Here is a 17585-nt window from a genome sequence, read left to right as displayed (position 1 = left end):
ACTGTGGTATTTTTCATGATTCTTCTCCTCAGATGTAAAACAAGCCCAGTATCAGGTGAAATAGATTCCAGACTGGAAGTTGCTACATTTTATTTCATTTAATGACTAATGTGAATTAATCCAACTATTTTTGAGAACGTGCACATTAACAAAATGTACCATAGCAATGAGAACTACAAACAAAGGTAAATAAAGGTAAGTAAAAAACTGGTACATCCCGACAATGGGATATTATTATTCAGTGCTAAAAAGAGATGAGCTATCAAGCCATGAAAAGACATGGAGGAAACTTAAATGCGTATTAGTAAGTGAAAGAAGCCAATCTGACAAGACTACGTACTATATGATTCCAACCATAAGACATTCAGGAAAAGGCAGAAGCACGGAAAGATTAAAAAGATCAGATCGGTGGTTCAAGGGTTGGGGGCAGGGATGCACGGGCAGAGCACACAGTATTTTTAGGGTAGTGAAACACCAAGAGTGAAACCGAATGTGAACTATGGACTTTGGGGGCTAATGATGTGTCAATGTAGGTTCATAGATGGTAACAAATGCACCCATCCTGACCTGGGATGTTGACAGAGGAGGAAGTTGTGGGGGGGGAGGGCGGGGAGTAGGAGCTATATAGAAACTCTGTACTTTCCATTCAGTTTTGCTGGGAACCTGAAACTGCTCAAAGAATTAAAGTTATTAAAAATTTAAAATGTAAAGAGATCACAAAATTACCATCATGCTTTTTCCTGTAAATATAGGTCAAATCTTACCCCAACAGATATTATTACACAAATTTCTCAATTACAATAAAGAGTGCAAATACTAACTTATTCATAAACTTAAAATCTGCAATACAATTTTAAAATCCTGGAAGAGACTTTGTATTTCATAGTAAAGTTTAGTTTGTAGCTGTATTACTATGGTAGCAGAACAGAAGACTGCTTTATAATTTGGTGTAGTTGTGAATTAACAAAAATTATTATCATGGGTCACAGGAAAATGTGGCAAAATTAATAAGCTTTGCTCAAGGTGCCAACTATAAGGAACTTGACAAAGAAACTCTTGAGAGAGACATGTGGACTAGAATGTGACTATATTATACGGGATAACATACATGAAAATCTTCTTTTAGTATGCATGTTCCCCACTAATCTGTTTTTATTGGCAGCCTTCTGCTATCTTTTCCCAAATATCAGGTCTTCATCAAATAGGAGATGTAAATTTTTTTATTATGGGCTGTCAACTGGGCAACACTAAAAAATTGTCTTCAATAAGAATTTTTAGGGATATTAAAGATTCCAACTTAACTCACATGAACTGAGACATGTTTAGTAGATATTTAAGATAAGTTTTTATGATATAAAAAATTACAAGCAATAAATCCATTGGCAAAACTTCTATTTTTGTCTCCTGTTATAAAATTGAAACCATTAAGAGTTAGATTCAGGCCGGTTTAAAATTGTTTGAGACAAAGTACTGGCTAACCTGCCAAGGTAGGGACACTTCCAATGTTGCTTTTTACCCATGTCATAGGGATGCCCCGCATGTGTTTAGTGTGTAATATCTAAGACAACTTAATCAAAAGACACAGAGGAGTAAGCAGAGTTCTTTGTTCACACCATCACCCCTGGAACTGGCAGCTACTGTCCCCTCACTCTTTCAAAGAGTAAAAGGTAGCAATGCCTTTCAACTATTAACACAGTTTATAGGAAATGTATCACATTTGTTTGTACGGACCTAGCATTCCAGGGTCTAACTTACTGCCTTGCAAAGGTGATTTAATATTTAATTATAAAAATAAGAACATCTATTTCATGCCCTTACTCCATTACTGGAATGGAACGCTACATCGCTTCCTTCAGATGCAAAGCACACCCGTTTATCTTGAAGGGAGAGACACAAAAAAAGTCTACGTCTGAACTCGAGGCAGAGTAGTAACTTCCCCTTTCCATAATCCTTTCCCTTTCGACGGGGTTGGAGGAGAAACCATTAGAGGAGTACATTAAGCCCAAAATTAATGGGTTATAAAAGATCTTACTGTTTACCTAGAGTTCTTATTAAGATCAAGTTGTGTGTGTGTTTTTTAAAAAGGAATATTTAGCAACAAAAATGACGGTTGATCTCAAACTGTTGTACTCACCTGCTGTTCTCTAGCCCCCAGCCCAGAGTCTGGGACATAGTATACTTAATAAATGTCTTTTTAATAAATATGTCTTATATAAACTAAAATAATTTTTAAAAACCTGCAAGTAGGGGAACAGGAAGTAAACCAAAATAATGCATAAATATAGTGAACTAATGGGAAAGGCAGCGTCCTCCTCACATCCTCACAGAGGGAGTGGAAACACTGACCTGAAATAAGCAGCGTGACTGAGCCGCAGAGTCGGGAGCAACGTTCTGCGGTGATTTTGTCCTAGGAGGCCCGCAGGCCTCTGCATTTGTTCTGTGAAGCCTCAGCTGTTTTACAGCGGACACAAATATAGCTGATTCTGGTCTGTGTGTCTAAGATACTGCTTTGTGACCCAAGGGAAACACAAACAAAGTCCCGTGAGAGAGGAAGCTCACTCAGAGCCTGCAGACACCCCTCATCACCTAACCAAAGCCCAGACAGCAACTCCCCAGAGAAAATCTTGTATGATACAGAGGAAAATCAACGTGGGAAAATGTCCAAAGTGGGAAAGGTCAGGCCTAGTGTTGTCACTGTGGATCCTGTTTGGAGGTTACATATAAAAAATTAGACTTGGGAGGAACTCTATGAAGACTGTCTTCCTGGTGCCCCCCGTTCTCCTGTAGACAGAACCCACAACTCACGCAGATGTTTCTATTCTAAAAGACTCCCTAAGATGGTGATTCTGTGATCTCCCTTGGGGAGTCCCCTTCCAACATGACCGAGGCTTAAATTCAAGTCCCAGGCTTCCTGGATGTTTTCTCCAAGTAATTCTGTCAATATATTTTACCTCTTTCCAATAACCCAGAACAAGGAAGTCTACTTTTTATGGCCTGTGATTAGACTAATTGAACAAGTATGTGTTGGTAAGCACTGCTGGTGTGATTACGATGACTAATGCTTCCATGTGTTGTCGCAGCCCAAAAAAGATGTTAGGTTCTGCGCTATCCCACAGAGCATAGTGCTAGACACAAGGAAATCCAATGAATACATTTTTAGTTAATTCAAAACAACCTTCATATAATTCTCCTTATATCTTAAATTCTCTTGACCTTCATTCAGGTGGAATCTCTGACTGCCCACATGGCCCAGAAGAGGAGTGCATTGGCCTCTGGGTCAGAGCTCCTTACGTCCTGGATAACTGGTACTATAAATCACTCCACAGCCTTCTCAACTCCCCACAACCCCTTTAACGTCCCGACCTGCCAAGTTATTCCCATCTAAAACCCCTAAGCTAAGGGATTCTCCAATTTATTCATATTTCTCCTGAATTGGGGAGCCCAGAACTTGAGTCAGCATACTGGCAATTCGGCAACATTGGGAATATAGCCTTCCACTTCCCCATCCCAGAATCATGCTTAATTTAGAGACACAAGTAGTCCATGACTGGCTCATGGCACCTGGTTACACTGAACTTGAGGAGGTGTGTTACTGACCACTTCTTCAGATCAAATGTCCACAAAGCTTTTTCTAAATCCTCGGGAAACTTGCCTCTTTACTCAAGGTTCGAACACTCGAGAACAACTGAACATACTTTCTGTCCTACCAACAAGTCACTCTTAAAACTTTCCAAAAAGTAGTATAAACTCTGATAAAATTCATTTCATTAAGGTATTTTAAGGGAAACAGTAATAAATAACTGGTCCTGAACAGAATTTTCCAGTCCAACCAGTTTGATATAAGTTTTGGTAGTTGCATTATTAGATCGTTTAAAATTTTTGTCTGTATTGGCTATAGTATGGATGTATAATATCAGCCCCAAAAAAAGTGTTGTCTGTTTTAAGAAGGGTGTGAGTACAGCGCCACACCTTTTACCTTAGGTTTTCAGATCACAGTTGGAATATGTCCTCAGGTTGCCCTCTTCACCAACTCTTCGGATGATGACAAGGTGCTCTATCCAGGTACAAATAAGAGAGCAGAGCTGGTGATGAGGAGAGGCCTTCTGTGTGAGTTACTAAGATGGGCATACAAGCACTCAAGTTTTGCATCTCCTCGAAACTAAGGAGGGGGCAAATAAACAAAGATTTGGTTATTATACCTCACAGGGACTTATTAAGACTCAATATCCTCCATATAAAAGGCATATCTCTTCTTAGGTTGTCCTAAGAAGACTTCTTTCTTTACAAATCCAGACTAGCTCCATGAGCCTATCCTTTTTAAACTTTCCTCTAATGTTATCATTACTTTCATTAGAAATGGAAACAAATCTTAAATACCTCTTTTTCTTTTTAAAGCATGATTATGAGAGGGAAATATGGACTGTGTACTCTCTGCCAGGCTCTATGCTGTTATTTCTTGAATGTCTCTTTAAAACCTTTATGAGGTAGATGTTATTTCCATTTTCCAGTTGAAGAAAAAGGGACACAGGCCGGATAAGTAATTTTCTTAAAGCTGCACAGTTGTTAGGGTTCCACCCAAACCCAGGCTAAAACCACAGCCTACCAACCTCTCTGAGTGTGTTAGACCTGTCTCATCTTTAAGTATTTTCCAGAATTCCACGAGATGTGAAAAGTGATAGCTAGTTAGCCTGAAACATCCTTTGGATTCTTAGTTTACTCTTCTTGAATATATGCTGGGAGATGCTGAAGTTATCCAGCTTATTTATTTATTCGTCAATTCTTCCATACGCATGCTATACGATTGTTTGTTTTTTTATAGCTTGCATAGCTTTTTTCTTTGGAATAAAAGAATGACTATCTTAAGGCAAAATACTTTTGCCAGTTCAGGATTATCTATCAGTTGCTTTTATTATGACTCATATAGAATGGAATGTGTGTTCTTTAGCCACACTTTCCTCAAAGGTAAGAGATGCTGCTGCCTGAATCTTTATCATGAAAGAATATGCCTTCATTTGGTTTTATGTCACCTACGAATAACCCTTTTCTACTCAGCTCTCTGATCTTAATGTACTAAGTCCTCGGCTGCAAAAGGACAGCCACGCTTTGGGGAAACTGATAATTCAAAGTCCACAATGAACCACCCATTTAATCAATCCATTGGCTACCAGAGAAGCACTCTGAAGCAACCTGATAGTCACTTCAACTTACACAATGCTTATTTGAAAAGAAAAGTTTTCATTCTCAGATAAGACCATCTTGTGCAGTCAGGACATAAAGCACAGTTCCTGACTGAGAGGTGTCAACAATTTGTAAAATACTGTGCGAGCCACCTGTAGCACCCGGCACTATGGCGGATCTCAACATTTGGGGTCGATTATTGTCTTTGGGGGAATAGCAGAGTGAACAAGTGGCAATGCAGTACCAAACTCTCTTTCCCCTTGAAATCACAAGGAGGATTCTTTCTCAAACTCTGTGCAGATAGAATGCTGAGTGCAATACATCAGAAGGCATTGCGGTGAGGCCTCCCCTCACAGTTACGCAACATCAGCCAAAGCAGGTCCCAAACAACTGCGCAGCGCACTGGGCCCCAGGGAGGGGGAGGGGAGCGAGCAGGTGCGCAGCTGCCTGTGAATGGCCCATTCACAGACCCAACAGTGTCAGAGGGGCGACGGGTAAAACCAGCCCTTCGTGATCCAGTATAAACCCATGCGCTGCAAGAAGGCACACTAGAAAGCCGATTTCCATAAGCCCGGTGCATCAATTTCTCTCAACAATCTTATTGAAAAAGCACCTCTTCAGGAAAAATCATGGAGAACTACTCATGCAGCAAACACTGGTGCTTCCTCAACTTCAAATGTCCCTGTGAGATATTAATTATGAGCCAGATAAAATACGTAAAAGCAGCTTTTTTACTTCAGAACCAACTAATTATCTTTCATAACTCTTTTGAAAAGCAAATGTAGACATAAAAGCTGGAGTGAAAAACATGTTAAATGCATCGTGTCTAGACTGCCAAAAAAATAAGGGAGTTTAAATGCACAAAATCGAAAAGATCTTACTAAACCAGAATTTCAAATCAATGTAAAAAAAAATCCAGCCACAGACTTTAATGTATTGTGTCATTAGCATTTTATATTTATACATCAGCTTTAGGGTGGATGTTGCTGTATATTCAAGATACACATACATCCCACATGGTGAGTAGCACCAATATTGTAAAATTATAAAAATAAAAAAGTGCTTTTCAGGCATCCCTTCCCTTAAGATGCTGCACATTCCTGTAACTGTCAAAGGCAGACTATTGGAAAGCAGATCAAACGTAAAAAGATATCTTCACTGCACCAGCAGAAAACCTTAAAAATGGGTGGGTCAAGGCAGCAGAAAGGGAAGTGGAGGTGATTATTGGGCACCACAAGGTGAGGGATGCAGCGAAACATACGGAGGGAAAATAGGAGGGGGGAAGAGATCCAGGACGGTCTGCACAATATATGCAGATTTTTTCAAATGTAAATTGTCAAGTGAATGCTGCTTTTATGCTCCTGCATAAAGGAAGGCATAACAAGGCTGCTCTACTTCCCTTTAAACACAGGCACATAAAGAGAGTAAGAGATGTGAAAAGCCAATTCTTTGAGCCGCTACTTAATCAATTGCACTCAGTTCTACTCGATGACACAGCCACACTGCAAAGACCACTCAGCAGTTAATGGATATAATGTTGGAAAAGCACTTTGAGGTCTTCCAAAAGAAGACAGGGTAAAAACCCAGAGGGGCATGGCTTTATTACTTATTAACTGAGCAGCATTCTACACGAAACTCCCCTGACCTGAAAAGAAAAGATATTAATTTATTTTGCGTATTATTCTGATGATTCCATACAAAAGCACTTCTTTCCAGACTTGGAATTTGAAAGCGTGGTAGGGTTATCCTGCGCCCTGGGCTGGTCTTGTCAGGATAACCATTATAGGCTGTAAGGAATAAATATGTTCTTCAAGTGTTACAGCCTACGTTTACAATCTGTCCAAATGTAGAGCTGAGGAGGAGTTATGTGTTTTTAACTGTATACATCCATCACTAGCTATCACTCTTTCCACAGACAGCAAAAAGTCAACAGTGAAACATAAAAGCTAAAAATAAGAGCCTGAGCAATTGCTCAGAAGAGCTGCACATGGGCACAGTGTTACATGGACACACATCCCTTCCCTTTTTTATTACTGCCAATTTAAAGTATCTGAAATTAAGGGCTCAGATCTAAGAAAAACGAAATAAACATGCACTGCACAAATATGTAAAAGTCGGTTGGAAGTAAAACTTCATGCTCAAAACTGCACAATATCACCGTTCCAAATGGCACGTGCCCAGATGCAGGTAGTGACTAAAATGTTTTGCTGCAAATGCCATGAAAAATGACAATTATCGGCACTTCAAATGCTCCAAGAAAAATTTAGTGTCATTCCATACAAGCTGAAAATATTTCTCCACTCACAGGCATTTTAACATGTTCATTTCCAAGAGTCAATCAAGTTGACATTATTAAAGACCCACTGTTTACAACTTACCATGCTCTAATGATTGGAAATATGGCATAAAAAGAGTATGGTTTACATGCAGGCGTATGCTCAAAATACATGTCTGCGTATATAATTGCATATAGAAAAAGTATAATGTAAAAGGGAAGCACTAGACTCAGAAAAATCAATAAATCCATGACTTAAATAGGTTTTTTTGTGTTTTTCCCCCTCATTCTGTAAGGATTGATTAGGTGAGAAAAAAAGCATAAAAACCTTGGAAGTTGTAAGTTTGAAATCTTACCTATTCAAAAGAAACAAGTTGTCTTTCAACAGTAGTTTTTGAACTATTTTTTAGCTTCAAAATGATTTATCTAACCAAACCTCGTAGGAAACCACAATATATGAGATAAAAAGGTATTTAATTCATACAAATCTGTGGTGCAAGTTTATAATATGTATTTGTTAGGGAAATAAGTGGGGGGGGGTGATAAAGAGAAAATTGTGAAATAGGAGACTAGGGGTGACAGTTGCATTCTTCTTTGAGCCTCAGTGTCTGACTCATTTCTGTATTTTGGAGTTTTTTGCACCATATTAAGAAAATTCTGATTCATACGCAGAAGTGGTTACAAATAGTAACATTTAACAGCTCCCTTGCAATCTGAGGTTACTCTTCAAGCAAACAGAAAAGAGAGCAGGAGAAGCTTCATTCCACAGCCTGAACCAAACTCAATAACCTATTAACACAATTAACTCATCTTCACTGCTTGCAACGATGCTAACATTTTCCACATAGTTGACTGTATATGTAAATTTTTTAAAAATTACAATATGTAAATCCAATTCAAACCTTTGAGAAACCCGAAGATCCCCATCCGCCCAACCTCCACATCTCCCCCGACACAAAATGTCCTCGGGGGTTAGGGGAACCCAACCCCTGTTTGAAAGCCTGTCTTTAAAAAGCCTGCCAGCATACACTGAGACGGTGTTAGCAGTCAACCAGTAGGGTGACTGGGGCGGATGTAGCATAGGGAAACCTGTTGGCAAACCTAGGATTCGAGCAAGGTGTGCCACCTGCAGACCTGCTGGCCTTTGGTCTCCTTCATTTCCTCCCAATGGTCTTGTTCTTCCTCCCCACTACTGTTTTGGCCCAGAGCAATCCAACCAATCATCTCTTTACGCTTCATAGTACGCCTGTTATAAACCGAAATCATCAACGTGACATCAGAGAGCTGAAAGAGGGCCACCTGGAAAACAAAGGTCTCCTTATAGACAGGATTGGGCTGGCCACGTCGAATGGATGTCTTGCAGCGGGACATCTCTTGACCCACAGAATTGAGGAGAAAGAGCTTTCCATATGTATCTAAGGAAAAAACAACAACAATGGAAATGAGAAAACATCAGTGCTTTCCGTTTTGCTGGTCTAGTTGTAATATTTACGTGGGTAGTGTGTAACATACTGATCAGCATCCTTAGGCCTGGTACTTGCTGTAGGACTAACATATCTTACATAACTGATTAAGGAAAGGAATTATTACCTTGAATGTTTAATGTTTCATGAAGCCCACTATCGAGCACCTTGCTGATGTTCATCAGAAGCTCTACACATACAGGAGTGTATACATGCACAGCGTAAGTGCAATGGTGTTTGTGGGCATGCACTGTTTTTCATTCACATTTTATGTATGTAACAAGATAAATATATACATTTTGCTCTTCATGTGTTTTTCTTTCCATAGTCAAAATACTGTTTTATGCCTGAGTTAAAGAATGTCTTCTTTTCTCATTGTGTATATATACTTTGGACCATTTCATCTACTCAATGACAACCACCAAATCTGGCTTCCATGACAACTACCAAATCTGTATCTCTAGCATAGACTTCTCTCCCAAGCTGAAGATCCAACTGAATACTACGTTTCTCTTCATGGACACCCCACACACATCTCACACATATCAGGTTCCCAATTCCTAAAAACGTGCTGCTCCAGTGTTCCCCACCTCTGTGAATCGTAGCGCTATCCCCTCAATGATCCAAATCAGAAACCAGGACTACATTTTTGACAAGACTGGCTTCCTCACCCTGGTCCAGCCAATGAATCATCAAGTATTACTCATTCTATCTCCTAAATAGCTCCCAACCCACCCACTTTTTTCCATCCCCAATGCCACCGAACTCTCAGTGTTCACCGTAAGTTCAGATCACCAGCATCTCTCACCTTCATTACTGTATACTTGCTCACCAAACACCAGTCACTGGATAAAGCGATATTTGTAAAATGCATATCTGGTCATATCACTCTCACTAATAAGCCAAAACTAAACCATCAATGCTTCCTACTAGTCTCAGGATAAAACTAAATTTCTTTATATAGACTACACACTTGGGCTCTGTTTATCTTCTAGTCTTATTACATACCTCTGTTGCCTTTACAAATTATAATCCAACTATTTTGAACTAGCTTCATCCCTCCAACCCCAACTGATCTCTTTCCCTTTCACTTTTGCACAAGCTATACCCGCCTGGACATCCCAAGTAATACCCACTTTCACACGACTTCTATACACTAGTTTGGTTTGGACGTTACTTTATCCAGGAACTTTTGCTGACCACTCTCCCTCCCCACCAGCCCTAGTTCAGATAACCCTCCTGTGGGTTCCATCAAAATCAAGTTTTACAGACTCACAGATACAGAGAACAGACCGATGGTTGCCAGAGGGGAGGAGGGCTGGAGCAGTAGGGGAAGGCAAAGGGATTGAGAAGCACAGATTGGCGGTCGCAAAATAGGCACAAGGATGGAAAGTACAGCACAGGAGATACAGCCTATAATATAATAACTATGGATGGTGCCAGGGGGGTACTGGAAACATGGTGGGGAACACTTTGTAAGTATAGGATTTGCTCTACACCTGAAACTGATATAAAATAATATTGAATATAAACTGTAATTGAAAAAAAAATTTCAATTTTAAATCAAGTTTTAGCTTGTTTCAACACTTATCACCTTGTATTTCATTGCCTGTTTATTGTCTGCAAGATTATCAGTACCTCAATGGTAAAAAGAGGAACTGCCCTGTTTACCACTGTACCCAATGCTGGCCCAGGGTCTAACATGCAGCAGATATTTAATAAGTATTAAATATTTTATAATGAATGTTCATGACTAGCCAGGAGGCTTGGCTTTCTTTTTGCTTTTGGTCTCAAGTTTTTTCAAACTTGCAAAATGTAGCTACACCCCTTGTTATATAACCCTTGCACTAGAATGCTATACAGTAGTAACTAACATCATATGCTTAGCCATTTATAGAAAGGAAAGTAAATATCCAAATCACTGATATAGTCTATTACTTTTGCTAAAATTCTTACAGGGATCATTACAAAGAACATTATCTCCTAAGACCATTATATTTTTACTAAAATCATTTATCAACTTCTTGACTTTTTTCTTAACTACAACTTTTACCACTAAGTTATATGTGCTCTACTTTTTTTTTTCCAATCCTAAATGTTACAGTGTTTTCCAAATTTGTTTTTTCTGTACATTCTGTTCAGGCTGAAAGTTGATGAGTGTTTACTGCTCACTTTCCCACCTAAAGCCAGTCAAACTTTTTAAAAGTGAAAACCCAGGCTTCTGTAATTTACTGTTCCCTACAAGAGCACCGTGCGACGCGGAACAAATTACAACCTGCAGGTTTCCTTTCGATGTTGATCTTTTCCTGTTCCGGTTTGATGTGTTATTTTATGCACTTATCCGCTGAGAAACACAAGGTGTGAAATTACACTTCAGGTGGGAAAACACTTCTCTGTCTCAGGGCTCTCCACTCTTCAAACTGCTCCACGGAAAAGCTATCAGAAAACTAACAATGGGGGAGTGAATTTGCCTTGTCGCAGCTGGAGGGCTAGAGGGAAAAGCTCACCCCAGCCGCCAAACTGCTCTGGGAATTCTGCTGCCTGCACGGCGCTGGGAATGGAGTTAATCTTGCAAACCAAGACCTGCTCATTTCACAAACAGAGCAATATCAAGCTTTATCCTGACATAAGATTGTTTTCTAATTATGAGAAAGGCCACTTACTACAAAACCTCTATCGTGGAAGCTGAACTGTAAGTGACAAGAAAGGAAAATAGTAATTTTATAAACAATCCAGTCTGAGGACACCTGACCGAAAGAAGGAAAGGTGCTGATCGTTCTAGCACAAAGGGGAACCTTTCTCAGCAGTAATGCTGTGCTTGCTTTTCCTGGGCCACACCAGAGGCCCAGGAAAGTCTATTGTGCAGAAGGTTGCGGAGCACGGCTGGGGACTTCTGGGTTCCGTGACTTATTCCGATGAGCACCAGTCCAAATAGATAGAGTCCACTGAAGTAAATATACAACTAAACTTAGCTCTGTTTTAATTCTTTGAAATTGATAATACTTGTTACAGAACAACACCAAGCAATATTTTACCTTTTGACGATGACTTAGAAAGTCTCTCAGTGTCTCTAGTAACTCAAAACTATCATCAGAGCACTAGGACCCTTTCAAGTCCTAGTCCCTTGAAAGTCCTGGATGCTGCTCTTCTGGCTCTGTCCTGCCAACTGTTTTACTGGTCACTTGTTTCTCCATAAAGGAAGATACCACATGTAACAAAATATTGTAACAGTACAGTACTCCCCCCCCCCCCAATCTGTGGTTTTGCTTTCTATGGTCAGAAAATGTTAAGTGAAATTTTTCAGAAATAAACAATAAATTTTAAATTGCACACCATTCTGAGTAGCATGATGATCTCCTGCCATCCCTGTCAGTCCTACCAGGGAGGTGAAGCATCCTGTTGTCCAGCGTATCCATGCTGTACATGCTCCCCACCCATTAGTCACTCAGTTGCCATCTTTGTTACCTCATCAACTGTGGAGGTATCACCATGCTTGTGTTCAAGTAACCCTGATTTCACTTAATAATGCCATATTCACATAACTTTTATTATAGTATTTGTTGTAACTTGTATTTTATTATTAATTTATTAATCTCTTACTAATTTATAAGTTAAACTTTATCACAGGTATGTATATATAAGAAAATGTAGTACACAAAGAGTTCGGTACTATCCACAGTTTCAGGCACCTACTGTGGGTCTTGGAAAGTATCCCCTACAGATAAGGGGGACTACTGTACACACATTCTCAATTTATCATGGCACAAAGCAGGTTGCTTGGAACTCAGAAGTCACAGTGATTACTTATATAGTCCATGCCAAAAGCTACCCATTTATAGCACGGTCGTCCACCACTTGTACTACAAATTTAGCCTCAAGAGTGGGGCCAGGGGAACCACGATTCTCTGGGCAAGGGAAAAGAATTTGGTCATTTAACCTCCCCTACCCCTGGAATTTATTAACAACTATAAAACATTTAAAACTTACATAAGAGAGTATAGTATTACATATGTCCACCCAGACTTGTGATATTTAGTATTTGTCATATTTACTACAGATCTTCATGCTTTTTGTTTGATGTTTAGGAAATAAAATAGTACAACTAAAGATCCTTGAGCATCCCTCCTTGATCCTGTTTAATGTCTCACATTAAAGGTAACTAATACCCTGGGTTTGAACTTTATCATTTTCATGTATGTTTTTAGATTTTCACCATATAAGCAGATATATCTTATATTTTCACTATATACATAAAGATGTCCAAAATATATTTAACAGTATTTTGAACATTAAAAAATATTTAACATTTTAGTGTATGTCTTCCCAAAACTTAACTTTTTTCATTTGACATTAAAGTTGTTACATTATCTATATTGATAGATAAACCTGTAATTCATTTATTTTAGTAAACTACAGTGTTTAATATACTACAATTTAGTCATCCCTACTTTTAACTAATGGACATTTAATTGTTTATAATAACCAAGAATTGAAAGTAGTTCAGTGAACATTTTTCTATATTTTGCATTGTACCAATATTAAGACAATGTTTCCAGTATAAACCCAGAGGTGAGTTACTGGCTCTTTATAAATTTTAGATACAGAATCTTTGTTATATTTCCCACTAGTACCTTCTCCCTGCTTGTAGCTTAACCTTTTGCTTTGTTTATAGTGAGTTTTGTAGTATAAATGTTTTACATTTTTATGGCATCAGATTTATCAATGTTTTTCCTTTTCAGTTGGTGATTTTTAAACAAAATTAAGAAATTCTACCCAAACTCAACAGTCTCCCATACTTTTTTCTACAAGCCTTAAGAATTTATTTTTCACACTGGATCTTCTCTTTTAGATATAATTGACATCTAAGTTTGTTAGTTTCAAGTGTACAACATAATAATTTGATATATGCATATATCACAAAATGATGACAATACGTGGAGTTATCATCCATGACCACGCATAGTTTCAAGTTATTTTTCTTGTGATAAGAACTTTCAAGATCTACTCAGCTTTCAAACATACAAACTAGTATTGCTGACTACAGTCACCATCACCATGCTGTACCTGACATGCCCAGGACTTGCTTACCTTACCACTGCAAGTTTGAACCTTCTGACCACCTGCACCCATTTCACCCCCCACTGGATCTCCCACCTCTGGAAACCAATCTGTTCTCTATATCGATCTTTAAAAAAAAAAAAAAAAAAGATACCACATATAACTGAAATCATACACTATTTGTCTTTCTCTGTCTGACTTACTACATTTAATTTTTAATCCACCTGAAATTGATCTTTGTGTGTGGTGTGAAGTAGGGGTCTAATTATGTTTCCATATGGGAAGTGTTATTCATTAAAGGGTCCATTATCTCCCAGCTGGTTTGTAATATGACATCTGTCAGGTATCAAGTTTCTAAGTTTGAGAGTCTTTCTCTAAGCCTGATAATATTGATTATCATCATTTTTAATATGTCTTGATATCTGCTAGGAAGAATCCCTCTATTGCCTTTCTAAAAAATGTATCTTTATTGTCGAAAGTATTAGGGCTGTCCTCCTTTTTCCCCCGTTGCCCCTCCAACCCGCTCCTGCCCCCTCCCCGCACTATTGTCTGAGTCTATGGGTTATGCATATATCATATAAGTTCTTTGGTTAATCTCTTCCCGCCCTCCCCCCCTTCCCTATATCATCTTTTTTAAAATTAAGTTACTCTAAGCTTTCGCTTGGTTTAACTGGCTCTTGCATATGAATTTTAGAATCAGCTTATCAAGTTCTATTTTTTTAATTTAAAACAAAGGGCAAAACATACCAAAAACACTGTCAGGATTTCTATTGGGATTGTGCCGGATATATGGATTGATGGGGAAAAGCTGTTGTTTTCATAAAATGGAATATTCTCACCAATGAACATGATATATCTATCTAGTTTACTTTTGTGTCTTTTAGAAAGCTTTAGAATTGTTTCCATACTTTTCATATTCATCTTTTATTGTTACCCTTTAGTTTATATATGTATATATGTAAATGTATATTTATCTTAGATATTTTGTTGCTGTTGTAAATAGTGATGTTTTAAAACTCTACTTTCTAATTGTTCCTGATTCATTAGAAAATAAATGATTTTGTATAAGAGACATCTTAGTTTAAATTTGTAGATTTTATTGTATTTTTATGCAGACAACCATATTTTCTACAAATAATGGTAATTTTGTTTCCTCCTTTCCAAGCTTTAACTTTCTTTTCTTATTCTATTGCATTGCCTTCAGCCTCCAGCCTCCAGCCTCCAGCCTCCAGCCTCCAGCCTCCAGCCTCCAGCCTCCAGCCTCCAGCCTCCAGCCTCCAGCCTAATGTTTAATAAGTGAAGTGATGGTAGTGGGAGCCTTATTTTGTCCTGACTCTGAAGGGATTCCAGGATTAAGAATGATGGTATGTATTTTCTTAAAATGCCCACTACTGAGGCTAAGCAAGTTCCCTCTGAACCACATATTAGTTGTTGATATGCAATACCATTTCTACCTTTCTAAGCCCTTTCCTGTACTAAAAGGGTATAAAACCTTAAAACTAAATCTCTTGCCTGTAAGGCCCCAGTTAGATTCCACTAATAAAAGCTACTTTTATGAGGCTGGAAAGCAGAAGGAAAGGGAGGGCCATAACTGTCTAGACACAGTTGCAGGAATGTGTGCAGCTTAGAAGATTCCGCCCTGACCAGGTAGCTCAGTTGGATAGAGCGTCACCCCTAGAAAGAGAGTTTCGGGTTGGATCCCTGGTCAGGGCACATATAAGGATCAACCAATGAATGCATAAATAAGTACAACAAATCCATGTTTCTCTCCCCTCCCCCTGGCCCTCAAATCAATCAATCAATTTTAAGAAGAGACGAGAAGGAGATTGCAGATCAAGGGTTTTGCCCACGATGTTCAAACATCCTTGTGCTCAGAACATACTGGCACCTTTCCTGTAGTACCAGTACTTCCCGATTTCCTGAAGAGGGCCGGCTGACATTTTCTCCCCCGCCTTCCCATGCTTAAACCCTATAATAAACAACTCCCGACTCAAAATACCTATTTTCCTGACAAAATCTGACTGATGTAGTAATTGGTCATCTGAACTGGAATGTTACCATAATAATAAAAATAAAAAGATACGCAGTGGCCTAGAAGTTGGGTGCCGGGTGAGGAAGAAACTAATATCGGAGGCTAGAACCGCGGAGAGCCATAATCCATATTAGGTGATGGTAAAAACCGCCGTCTGCTATAACTCGGAAGGAAGAGCATATGCCTAATGAAGTCGCTGCTCTAAGAGGACAGGTTGGAAACAGAATGTTAACAGTTGAGTATTTGGTACAACTGGCTTCACTTGGCAGGTGCAGGGGCGTGAAAGGTAAGCTAGGGAAAGGACTGACTAATATGTAAGGAAAAAGGAAAGGAGAGAGAATATAGGAATTCAGACCCTTCTGTGGTTGGAAAAGCTGATTGCTTCTAGGCCTCCAAATAGTAAGAGGTGGATAATGGTTAGTGATTCATGTCAAATCCCAAATTAAGATGTAGGCTTCCCACCAGATTTGAGTTGATTGGGCCGTGTGACTGAGTTCTGAATAACACAATAGGAGCAGAGAGATGTTGCCTTCCCATGGCTCTACCCAGCCACTCCCGCCAAGCAGGGAGTCTCCCCGGCAGCCGCCTCCCCTTTCATGGCAACGATGGAGGTCACATTTGAATACAATACTATGTCCTGACTAAAGAGCCTGCCTCCGTGATTCACTTTGGAGACGGATGCAAGGGAGCTAAACCTTGGCTGTAGAAGCCACTGAGACTGTAGGATGTATCTGCTACTGCACGACAGCCGAGTCTATGCTAATACACCTTCTATTATTCATCTGCTAAGGGTACTTTTTATCAGTAATGGATACTCAATTTTATCAAAAGCTCCTTTCGCATCTATTGAGAAAACCATGTTTTCTCATAAATTCGTTAATATGGTGAACTACACCAGCAGATTGTCCTGATGTTAAATTATCCTTGCATTCCTGAGCTAAGCCCAATATGTTGGTTATTAGGTGTTTTTTCTTCCTTATTAGGATGCTGGGTGGGCACAATATAGACTGCAGTGTATATGAGAGGTTGTGGGGAGAAGGGACAGGGAGAGACTGAGAAGAGAAATATTAATCTAATGTTATACCTATTTTTTACATAGCAGTCCCTTTACATTTATTATAACCACTGATTATTTTGATTTTTATTGTTTGGGTTCATGCTTTCTAATCTGCATTTTCTATGCTTTTAAATATCTTTTTCTGCTTTCTATTGGATTGAAGTTTTTTATTCTAATTTATTCCCTCTCTTGGTTTGAATGTTGGATTAAAATGTTAACATGTACACTTGATTTAGCCTCTCAAATCAATCAATATCTCTTAAGCAACATCAGGACCTTAGAATTCTTTGATTTCCATGTCTCCTTTCCATACTTCATGTTATTCCTGCCTAGAATTTTATTTCCACTTTGTGGTTATATTCCCAGTGTCGGTCATTTACTGTTGCTGTTTTGATGTGCGCAGTCTGCACGTGCTCATATTTACCTACACTATTGACCATTTTTTGTTCATTCCTCCTTCTTGCACTTCCCTTTTTCCCTGCTCAATTTCCTTCTTCCTGAAATACACCCGTTAGTTCTTTC

General features: G+C 38.9%; 1 protein-coding gene across 3 annotated transcripts in view; it reads right to left on the bottom strand.

Annotated features, from left to right (window-relative positions):
- Positions 1-7422: 7422 nt before the first annotated feature.
- The window catches only part of SYT16 (synaptotagmin 16), a 185868-nt gene continuing 175705 nt past the window's right edge, over positions 7423-17585 (bottom strand). For 2 of the 3 annotated variants that reach the window (XM_081131200.1, XM_081131201.1), the window contains one exon: positions 7911-8868. In XM_081131200.1, coding sequence (XP_080987326.1) covers positions 8555-8868 — 314 coding nt within the window. In that variant the 3' untranslated portion in view covers positions 7911-8554. Of the gene's footprint in view, positions 8869-17585 lie in introns of all 3 variants that reach the window. The other variant, XM_081131199.1, reaches the window with a different exon arrangement.

Source organism: Miniopterus schreibersii (assembly GCF_964146895.1).
Source record: "Miniopterus schreibersii genome assembly, chromosome: 1".
Lineage (NCBI taxonomy): Eukaryota > Metazoa > Chordata > Mammalia > Chiroptera > Miniopteridae > Miniopterus > Miniopterus schreibersii.
Note: the sequence above shows the minus strand (reverse complement) of the source record. Positions and strands in the feature narration are given on the sequence as shown.